Genomic DNA, 12,198 nt, shown 5'->3' on the forward strand with positions numbered 1-12,198 from the left:
ACTAACATCTTTAACCCATCCCCCGCTTTAAAATAAGGTTGTTACTTTATGTGCCATATATTTGACAAAGACAGCTTTTCTGAATGGCTGAGGTCAGAAATTTACACCCACAACTGCAGACAAGCAACCCAAGCAGTTATGAAATTGTCTCATGCACCATACTCAGCTTTCAGGATTGTTCTGCCAAGTAAAATGTGAACAATTCTACCTTAAACATTTCAATATCCACTTTAAAAATAAAGTTCTCCGCTTCAATTTTGTTCTTTAATTTTGTCTCAGGGCAAAAGAAACACAGGGCGTATCAAAGTTACCAACTTCAGACTTCTAGCATTACTATTCCTGACACTTGTTTCTAAGAAGAAAACTGAAAACTGAAGAGCAGTCATTTCCACCAGTAAGATCTGGGTAGAAAATGCACAGCATTTTCCTTCTTTATATAAAAAAATCTAAAAAAAAATTACAGAACAAATCCTGACTGAAAAAAAAAATCCATAGAAGAATTAAATGAAACACAACCAAAAGTTTCCTTTCAACCAAAAAGTCTTCAAATCATATTAAAATAGACAGTGACCCTGCCTGAGAAAGAGGTTGGATCAGGTGACCTCCAGAGATCTCTTTCAACCTCAGCCATTCCACAGTTATGAAATTCAAAATTCAAAAACGAAGTATGAATTATGCTGGTGTTCTCTATAGAGTTGCAGCTCCTAAAAATATTTTGACCACAGCCAGCATTAGCCCACATATTAATTTTAAAGAACTTAACATGAGTTTATAGTTGAGACAAACAAAGAAATCATGGGTGAGAAGAGATTGTACTAATTGTAAAAGCAGAAAAGTTAAGCTCAGAAACGTTTCCCATTTACACTATAGCACTCACTATGCTGGTATAAGGGGCTTTAACACAGCTTTACATTTAATTTATGTAGTGTACAGTGGGCTTAATATAATTGAGAATAAGGCTGGAATGAATCAAAGTGCTCAAGATTACAAAAGACTAAAATTTAACTTTTCTAATACTGAGTCCAACATATCAGTGCAAAGATTTTTGTCTTCTCAAGAGAGGTTATTTCATCCACAGTGCAAAAAGCTCTAGAATTCATTCTGTAGCTTAAGATACTAGAACTACAGAAAATAAAACTCAGTAAAATATCTTTTATTTTAATAACCTTGCTACAGCTATGAAAATTGACCTCCACCCTTTGCTGTTAGGGGATTTATTGTCATACTTTTTAATATACATTATACACATCATACACCTTATTATCATCACACTAATCTAGCAATTAATAATTGAACATGTCAACTTCAGTTAAAACGAAGCTTCCTCTTCTTTTTAGGCACCGTACAAAGCCAATCATTATGACCACTCATTCAGAAAACTCCTTTGTATTCTTGATTTATAAGATTTCATGAACTCTTTTTCTCTTTGCAGGAAAAAAAGTGTTTGCATGAGGAATGAGAATATACAATTCACTCTGAGGGCAGGGTACCACAGAGCAAGACTGTCTCAAATAAAGAAAAAGTCCAGGGACAAACAAAGAGTAATGGAAGTACCAAGGGTTTCTTTCTCAAAAATGGCAGTAATTTGGTTCTACAGCGGTGACAGCCTTTCGATATTAAACTTTGCTATTAATTCTTTTTGCCATGAGCAGGTAGGGGAAATATGCCAAAGAGCCCTGCCTCCAGCAGGCACAGTGTAACTTTTCCCTCCAGGTCTAGTCAATGCCGTGTGCTCCTAATTCCTCACTGACATGTTAATGAATACAACCTTTCCAAAGTTCAGCCCAGATAAGTCGGAGATGATGAGGGACGTTTTGGCAACTGAACAACAGAGAGAAAGAAGATCAATCTTTTAAAAGATTTACACACTTCCCTTAATTATCTTCCTAATTTATGTGCATCTTAAGTGAACAGTAATTCCTGTGAGGCTCCATTTGCATGGGCTTGTAACCTCTCAGTATGACAGCGATGCCATGTTTCACACATTGCAATTGTTAAAAAGTGTCAGAATGTGGAAGACTTATTTTGCAGGGGAGATCACTTTTGAGAAGAAGTGTATTTCATAACTACCTTACAAAAGGCTTTTTTTTCCCCTTAATTTCTAAGTAGACTTCAAAATTAACACTCATCTTCAAAACTCTTTCCAAGAAGGCTATCCTACCCTATCCTAGCCAGTAAGAGCACTCCTGGAGACAGCAGATTCAATTCTGATGCCAGCTGCAAATCTCACTGTTTGGAACTCTCTTGACTTGTACAAGGTTTTCAGATATAGTGGTTTATGAGCTCTATCTATCAATCACACATTTTTTTTCCTCAGACATGATGTGTGAACATGTTTTCTGAATACTAAAATAAACATTAATCAAAAGTAAGCATTTATATGCCCAAGTGTCAAGACAGTTACTGCACACACTCTACTCTCACTAAAATCTTTTTTCTAAGTTTGCAGTTTTGTCCCACCACATAGAAACTTGCTCCACAGTAGAAAAAAATTCCTTGTTTTTCTTTATTGATTTTCTTCAAGAAATTTCATAGTATTTTGAGTTGAAGTCTGTATTTTTCCAGAAAAAAATGTCAATCAAACTGTAATTCATTACAATAATACAGCACAATCATTTTGAATCTTAGAGTTGTACTGCAAGTTGCAAAGATTAAGAATAAAAATTGCAGAGCAACATTTGCAATTATTATTCCAAATATTGTATACATGAAAGGCTACAGTACACAGTAAAAGACCCACTTTTTGGTTCAATAACACATTATTAATTTAAAGAACTATGAGGGATATAATTTAGCATCCATACATATAAAATATTGCTTGCCTTCAACAAAGAGAATATTTTACACTGCTTGCTCAGACTGAATGGAAGTATATTAACTACATCATGACATTTGTGAAAAGCCATTCAGCTAGCTGATCTTTCACACAACCTAAAACAAAAGACAAACTTTCCAGGGTAACATAGACCCCAAAACCTATATTTTAATTTTATTATTTTTAAAAAGAGCATTTCACAGCACATCTTTTTTAAAATGTCTCATTAGTATCTATCTAAAATATATGCTCTATACAGAGCCACATATATAAACATATAACAACTGACTCACATACGCTGTTGCCTGAATATGTTGTTGCCAGGCAACAGCTATAAAGCATTTTGCACTGCTTGCAAAAATCTGAATGAATGATTCGAAGAGAGATTATTTCTAAAAAACTAGGAAGAAAACTCACTACAGGAATTACATGAATAATTCCTTGTATATTTCAAGGACTCACAGTGCATGTTCCTTCCATAATTACCAATTTCAGAAAGGACAATTCCTTTGAGTAGGATTTGAAAGGCATTTTACAAAAAGGAAATTCATGTTCTATGCATGTGGCTAATGTTCCCACATGGACATTGAACCAAAGCCACCAAAGTTAATGGGTTCCTTAAATTGGCTTCAGGGTCTTTTCGCTGGGTCTTTTCATCAGGTTGTAATGTCCATTATAAGACAAAAATGACAGATTCCTAAATGAAAAACAGAAGTCCTTGCAGGAGATACAACAAATTCTCAGTAAAATTTTACCATCTCACAATATGCAAGTGAGAGTCTGTACAAACACTTCTTTGTGTAATCTTCACATAGCTAAGGTGTAATCTCACTGAGGCCAATGGCATTACACACAAGAGTAAAAATAGAAACATCTACAATCCATTGATAACATGGATGTGATATGCTATCTACAAAAGGGAACTATTTGACTCCAAGTAAGTGCCATCCATTACAAAATTACTAGCCCTTTGGCTATCACACCTCTTGGGAATTAAGAGGTGGAAAAGCACATCAAGAAAATAACTGGGAAGCATAGCAACTTCAAAGTTCTTACCACAAACCTGACCCACAAGTTGCTTTAACACAAACATTAGCATAAAAAGTTGTGGGACTTTTTGTCCTTGTTTACCACAGCTGCAAGATATTTCTTTCAATTTCCTGTACAATAGGCTTAATCAATAAAAACCAGTCAGAAGCTCAAGATGATTGTTCTTTCCATAATGACCAAATTGGAAATCCATGTATTTTCCTTTTAATTCTTCAAATCCATTCACATAACTGTAGCAAGAAGAATGAAAGGAATAATTATTGGTATTTTAAATGATACTTTCAGTATTAAGTAGCAAACGTGACTAGCTTCTTTAATGGATTACGGCAAAATCCTTTTAATTCCATATCTCAGGTTGCCTTGAACTATGGTGAAAAATAAACTCCTTTATGAGGAAGGAATCTGCCATCTAAATCCTGTCCATCTGGAGCTTTATAAAAATTAAATGAATTTATTACAAACAGGAAGTAAGGGTTTATAGTTTCATTCAAATTATTTTCATACTTCAAGATGCAACTCAGTTTTTATCATCAGTCAGGATGTGGTTATATAAATGGCAGTCTTGGTGCTTACAATCAGGCTGAACACCTTTCCAATAGATAATAATATAAAACAATCTATGGAAAGGTTATCCATTCCAGGTGCACTACTTCTTTGTACTTTTCCATGTGTTTGTTTGTTTCTTTGTACATGCTGTGGCAACTCAAAGAAGTAGAAGAACCTTTACTTTGCCCTCTGTATTCATCATGACCCACTTGCTGAGCCAGTGTGATCAATCAATGTAATCTCAAATCCAAGAAATTTTGCAGGTGCCTTTTCTTTCTTCACCCAAAATATACACACAATATCAATTGAACGTTAGGATTTTGTAAGGCACATCCTGCATTATTTCAAGAGGAACAAAACTGCAATCAGTGGTTCGTAGTCATAGCATTGTTAGTCCTGATTGATTTAAGACAGGGTTAACTGCAGAAGGAGAAACATTGTGTTCATTTACAGAAAAGGTATCTGTAATGATCTAAAAGTATGGTTAAAAACAGGGGGAGGTTACATGGTAAAACTTCTAATTTGGTGACTAAGAGCAACCTACTATTTATTACTCAATCAAGACTGACTGGCAGGTACAATTTTCTCTTTGGATAGGTGTACTAGAGTATAAACTGAAGCACCCAGAAAATAATTACACTTCGTATGTGGAAACATGGAAAAATCAGTAATTATTAACAAACAGAGTGAAAATTTCCAAGAGATAGGATTCTTTCATTCTATGCTGAGGCATGACAAAAAAAAAAAAAAAAACAAAAACAAACAAACAATAAGATTATGACTTCAAAGGTTGATATGGGTCAAAACAAAGTGACACAATGTTCATTTTTAATTAGACTTCCTAATGTGACATCAAATTGGATTTTTTTTTCTAAGAAACAGCACTTCAGCAAGGCATGAAATCCTCACAGCTCAGTTTATTAGGAGGCAACAAAGGGATTCCAATCTGCTACAAGAAAGTTTCAGCCTATAAGCACAGCCAGTGCAGTACAAAATTGTGTCATATGAATTTTAATGTGACACAAGTATGAAAGATTCCAAAAGAACAAAGGCAGCACAGTCCTGCTCCACACTACACAAATGACCTATTCTGATCTGAACAGCACACCACATTACAATCAAATTTATTTCAACGAAGGGTCACACAGATCAAATGTAATGGCTGCTAGAATGAGTCTTTCCTTTATGCAGTATTAGAGAAAAGCAAAATATCAAACAATGTGGGAATGCCAGGGCACTGAAAAGAAAGGCATATTTAGGCTGCAGGGAAACAGATTTTATAAAGATTTTAATTAAAGTGATCCTCAATGACTACAGTTTCTAAGTTTCAAAGACACCATGATACCTTGATGAAGACATGACAAGTACAGATGACCTTGCCTACTGCATAGCCTTGAACATATATTTTACATTTTAAGGCACCAGAGAAAAGTTTCATGTACAGTTCATGCCTAACAAAAGTAAGGAGACAGACTAAGTGTTCAGACTGGCTGGATGTCTCTTTGTGGCCTGACATCTCCACGGCTGGAACCATGGTACTCCCAGAGTCAGAATACAACAACAGAGAGGCTGGTAAACCTCCTCAGCTGTCTCTCCAACCTTACAACAAAAGCAACTTTAGCATCATAAAGGTATCAAAACAATGTAAGATCTTCTTGAAAACACTGGACTGTCAGAAGAATATACCATTCCATTTACTTATTAATGAATTTCTGTAAACAAGCATGTAAGGATTACAGTGAAAAGCAGGCAAAATAAAAGTTAATGAACAAGTATCACTAAACAAAAAAGTAAGGACAAATTCTTGTAGTTCTTCTTGCCATGTATTTCCATGATTTAGGCATAATTTTTGTCTTCAAATCACTTTTCTGAACAGAATCAATTGCTGACAGGAAACCAGCTTGAGTCCTGACTTCATGAATACGATGAATAGAATTTGAAGGTATGTGGGGAGTAGGCAGAAAGGGTAACAAGTACTTACAGCAAGGTATAGGTGTAAAACATCAGAAGTAAACATCCTTCTTCTCAAAAAAAATCATGAAGATTTCTATTTTACAATTAGATGAAGATTTACTACTTGGGTTTCTGTAAATTAAATTCTTAAAGAAAGAAATTCTACCAGAAAGGTCTACCCAAATGAAAGCTTGTTGTTGTGGGTTTTTTTCAATAAAATATAAATATACTATTGAAATATCTTTCATTTGATTCCTAGCCAGGGCTCCTTCAGTCACAAAACAAAACAGAATAAAAGCTGAATTGGAAAAATTTCCATAACGAATTGGCTACAAGCCTAAAGGTTAGAATTAGTTTTATTGCCCAAGTCTAGCACTAAAATTGGTATTAGACACCTCAGCTCTCCAAGTTTTAATCAATCTGCTTTTCAGGAGACTTTGAAATATTCAAATAATGTAGACTATTATGCCCAAAAAAACCTACCCAGTAACTTCCAGTGTGTAAGAATGAAACATAACATAGCAAGAGATAAAATTCTATTGCCATGTTTAAAAATTATCTTAGCTTTAGTTTCCAGAACCTATAGCTGTCTTCCCTCTTCTAAGTATTTTTGTATTTTTGGAAGTTAGAAATATTCATTTGCTAGCAGACATTTATATCCCTGAAAACTGATGTATTCACCTACATAATGATGGCTCCAGTGCAAGTCATTAAGGTTTGAACTTGGAGACAGACATAAAGGAAAAAAAGACAAACCTTTAATGTTTCACTGGGTGAACAAAAATTGCATTAATTTAGATATTCAGTCACAAGAATCCAATTAGCTATGGATATATACACACATATTCATACCTTTCAACCATCACATTCATTTGAATTTTGATGCTATTTTCTATAAAATATAATCCCTTTAAAATTGTATTTAATAGATTTATTCAGATGTGCATTTCCATATGTCATATTTAAGCTTATACTACCACCTGCCTGAGGCTGTATAGTCTGAATTGTCACCCTCACACACTTCAGCGGGAGAAAATTCTCCACAGACACCATATGAGCTATTTCTCTTCTGCTTAGTGTAGAGGTACGATAATCATTATGACCACGGAAAGCATCTATGCAAAAAAAGTTTTATGTGTCTCCCTTAAAAAAAAATCAGATAACATCTTCAAAACAAAATATTCAAGCCACATAAGACATTCTGCAATGAAATATCGCTCTCTTCACAATTTTTTTACACAGGTCAGCAAGTATCATCCAAGATTACTGTGATATGAACTCTACATTTGTTGCACGTATGACATAGACATAGATATATAAAAGTATTTGCATACATAGAGATATGCATATACATAATTTCACACTTAAAGGACACTTGAGATGGCTTCAAAGCCAGATTTGCAAAGCAAATAAACTAACTCTGCTTCCAACTACTAACATCAAGGTGATGGGATACCATCATCTCTCCGCTTTGTGTTGGGCCCATCCAATAACACTGCTGAGCAGGGGAAAAACCGACCAGCAAAGGTTAAGCAGAGGACTGCCAGAAACAAACTGAGGCTTAGAAATTGCTTCTTCAGATAAGATTAATGCTTGACTGATGCACGGAGTGACTTTGGGGCTGCAAAATCATTAAGAGCATCCATTCTCTTTGAATTTACACCATCTCTCAAACATTTGTAGTTGAGGCTATTAAGGGATTGGACCAAACTTCCCTGTGCTCTTTTGAAATTAACAGCCCTGCCAAGTCACCAAAGTGCTCCAAAGGTCAACTCATGATTAGTGTCCCACCATCCTGCACACTGTGTCTGCAAGCAACGCACAGCATCTGGGGGGGAAGGGAGAGAGCGGGAGGAGGAGATAAATATTAGCACTGTGATAGGCTCACAGAGCACGACTTGGAGGAGGAGGGCAGATTTCACATGGTCCTTGCTGTTACGTTTTGGGGAAGCAGGGACCACCTCCCTGGAAGGGAGAGCTGGTAGAGACCCTGCACTTTTCTGCACACCTGAAGGAAAACCGAAAGAGTGAACACAAAGAACCTCAGACCTCCTCCCAGCCTCAGGCCAACAGGCACCCGGACCTTTCAGGATTACTGGCAACATCAGCAGACGCGCAAGCAAGGATTCCTGTTCGCTCACAAAGGGCAGGAGACAGCCCAAACCGATGATTCCCGGCACCGACCGAAGTTTAGAAAATCCTGACCTCTGCACACACTCTGCTCCAACTTCACTGCCTTCTCAAGATTTGCTGCACCCCTTCAGGGAAAGTGCCCGTGGCCAATCTGACAGCACACGCGGTGTCGCTGAGCATCCCGGTGGGCACTGCGAACAGCCACCCCACCTAAGAGACTGCCCCTAGTTTTAATCACTGTCAGCCTCTGTATCTGCCTTTAGGCTCATGAGGCTGTCACCCCGCTGCCTCCCGGTCCATCCCCGGAGCGCTGCAGGCTCCCATTCCCCAGTCCCCCGCGCCCTAGGGCAGAGCACCATCGCACCTCCACGCCTGCTTTTCTCTGTTACTCCGGTATCAGCAGAGTGTTTTCTGACCCTGCCCTGATTGAAAACATGCCCCTCCGAAATGGGAGCGATAGAGAAAGGGAGAATCTGTACACAAAGTTTACAGCTCCTGCTTGCGCCTTCCTCTCCCCACCCAAGCCCTTGCCGGAGGCAGCAAGGCGAGGGACCGGGGAGCGCAGGGACGGCCAAAGGGGAGCGCCAGCCCTGGGCTGGGGCACTGGAGGAGCACAGGGGCACGGAGCGCAGCTCTCCGCGGACAGTGACCCTGGTGGGCGATGCTGAGAGGGAAGGGAGGAGAGGTGCCTTTCCGGAGAGGGGAGCAGCCGGCTCGTTCCGAGGCGCAATGGCAGCGCTCTCCACCGACCCTCCGGAGCCGGGAGCCAAGTCCATGCCCCGGCAGCGGTAGCAGCACCAGCAGAAGCACCAGCAGCACCGGCGGCAGCAGCACCAGAGGCAGCCCCGGCAGCAGCAGCCCCGGCAGCGGCACCAGAGGCAGCCCCGGCAGCAGCAACCCCGGCAGCAGCAGGTCGCCGCGCCCCACGCTGGCGGCCCCGGCCCGGGGCACCACCGCCCCCCAGGCCGACGAGGCGATGCCCAGCGCCTCGCCCCCACCCCGGGCAGGGCCGGCGAAGGGAAAAAGAACTCACCCCCAGCTTCCTGCTGCGGATTTTTACGTAGCCCTGCTTGACTATATCGTTAAAGTTGGAGGCCATGGCAAACGCTGCCTGCTTCCTCCCGTCCGCGCCCGGAGTCCTCCTCCTCCTCCGCCGCCGCCGCCGCCGCTGCCGCTGCCGTCGCCTCCTCCTCCTCCTCTCCCGGGCCCTCCCGGGTGCCGCCGGCCGCTGGCTCCAGAGGCGCTTCTGGCATCCAGGCAGCGGCAGCCGCCGCGCTCCGCTCTGCCCGCGCCCCGCTCCCCCCGCGGCCGCTCCGCTCCGCTCCGCACCGCCCCGCCGGGCGGGTGGCGGCCGCTCCGCCCCGCTCCGCTCTCCGCCGCCCCTCCTGCCCCGCTCCGCCGCCGCCGCCCCTCGCCCAGCTCGCTCTGCTCCGCTCCGCCCGGCGGCGGCTCGGCGGCTGCCCGCGCCCAGGGCCGGGAGCGGGGCGGGGCGGAGCGGGGACACCGCCCCCGGCGCCGGCGCTGCCCGCGGGGCCCGGGAGGGGCGGGGGCGCCTCGGCCCGGCAGAGCCCGGGCATGGCACGGGGAGCGCGGGCGGGGCTCCCCTCGGGCGCCCCGGTGTTGCCCGCTTCTCTCCAGGCTGGCGGGTGGCATCCCGGCTCCGGTGGCAGATCCCTTCGGGAGCACGGCCCGGGAACGGCATCCTTCAGCCTCGTGCATTCGGGAAGCCGCCTAGACAGACTCCCATCAGCAAACGCGGAGCTGTTGTGTCAGTGCAACAAACTTAACGAAACAATAGCTAAGCTACAGAAGTGAAGGAAGAAAAAAAAAAAACAACAAAGGCACAAACCCATCTGAAGTTGAAAAATTAGTTGTCACGCACAGGATCTCCTCAGTGATGGCCATGTGTTTAATTACTGCTCACTGTAGTGGACCTAGCAGAAGAATGACTTCTGAAGAAAATATAATGCTTAGGAGACATTAGAAAGGGAAAGAAACCAGAGTAAACTGTATTTGATTTAGTTGCATGTAAAGTAGAAATGGACAAGAATGTATCAAAGTTGCTTGAGAAAGACAAACTACAGATATATGGGATTGACGAGATAGTAACTGACTATTGTTAAATAAAATTGTGCTCAATTAAACTTCTTCCGTGGAAAATGTTTGATTGGTATGATAAGCTTAACGAAAGCTTCATGTGCTCTTTTGCTAGATATCTACATTCTACTGCACCGATGCCCTGAAATTTTCTGAAACAGAAATTTGCAGTATGTGGTGTGTTGCAGGCTGGGGTGATAGAGTATAGTTCTGTAGTTGAAAGTTTGTTAGATTTATTTCTGATTTTCAAAATCAACATACAACATTAAAGATTAGTCTTGCAGCAAATAGGAAAGATACAATCTAGAAAAAATATTACAGTGCTTGGGTGATGAAATTATAAGGAAAAACGTTGTAACTTTGTAAAACTACCTGCAGTACTGTGTCCAGCTCTTGGGTCCTTAGCATAGAAAAGACATGGATCTATCAGGGACCAGAGGAGGGCCATGAGCACAATCAGAGGGATGGCAAATCTCTCCTATGGGGAAAGGCTGAGACAGCTGGGGTTGTTCAGCCTGGAGTAGAGAAGGCTTCAGGGTGACCGTGTACTACTCTTCCAGTACCCAAAGGGTACTACTGGGTACAAAATTATTTTTGCTTGTCCACTATCCACTGGGTAGGGTATCCCATTTAAAATTAACAAAACAAAACTGAGTCTTTACATCATGATCTTGCATCTTCATTGACTGCTTTTAGATTTACGTTCAAGTCTAATGTATGTGAAAATTACAAGACTATGCCAAGAGAATTCCCCTTCCCAAGAATAACCCTTATTATTTGTTCTCAATATTTTTTCCTTAATTTAATAGCAATTAGTGAAGCACGTGGAAGATTACCTATCCATTTATTTTCTAGCAACTCAGTTCCTAATTATGCAAATTTTGGAACAACTGCTAGGAATAGAGACTCTGCATTATTTTTATCCAAACAAAAACTTCTGTATAATTATGCATTTTTAAATAGAAGATAAGCTCATCAGAAGAAATAGAGAAAAATACTTAGCCTATATATAATTGTGGCTTCCTTGGTATTTCTAGTGAAATGTCAAAAGGATGAGTTTGAACTACTTTTGGGCAGAATATTACTTCCTCCTTAATTTTTTTTTTAAAGATATGTCAAGTCAGAATATTCAGTGATTTTTAGGGAGAAAACTGGGATATGCCTACGAGAGAATTCTTTCAAGACACCTTACCACATATTAAACAAAAGCTTTGTTCAAGATGAGACTAGTGATTGTTTAAAGTACAGAAAGCTCTTGAAGGATCAAAAAGGAGAGGAACATTTCCTTTCAATTGCCAACCAGAAAAGTACATAATCCTATTCAATTAACTGACAAAAAGACATTTTCCTACAGATTAACCCTGAATGATTTGTAAGTTTGTAGAACTGGTTTCACATGCAGTCTCTGCCCCCTCTGCAGCACCTCTCAGCTACACAAAAATGGATTTGTAGGATCTGAGAAAAATTATGTGTTCTCAAACAGAGATAGAACTAATGCAAACTAATGCAATTTTTTTTTTTCAGTACGATTTCTCTGTTTGTCATTCAGAAAGAGCTGCAGTTTCAGATCACACAGCATTCCTAGGCACTCTTTAGTTTTCCAA

General features: G+C 40.8%; 1 protein-coding gene across 1 annotated transcript in view; it reads right to left on the bottom strand.

The window, feature by feature from the left end:
• Window positions 1–9,911, bottom strand: part of DOK6 (docking protein 6) — a 257,083-nt gene extending 247,172 nt beyond the window's left edge. The window contains exon 1 of the mRNA XM_064705765.1: window positions 9,531–9,911. Coding sequence (XP_064561835.1) covers window positions 9,531–9,596 — 66 coding nt within the window. The 5' untranslated portion in view covers window positions 9,597–9,911. The remainder of the gene's footprint in view (window positions 1–9,530) is intronic.
• Between the last annotated feature and the right edge of the window lie 2,287 nt (window positions 9,912–12,198).

Source organism: Zonotrichia leucophrys, chromosome 2 (assembly GCF_028769735.1).
Source record: "Zonotrichia leucophrys gambelii isolate GWCS_2022_RI chromosome 2, RI_Zleu_2.0, whole genome shotgun sequence".
NCBI lineage: Eukaryota > Metazoa > Chordata > Aves > Passeriformes > Passerellidae > Zonotrichia > Zonotrichia leucophrys.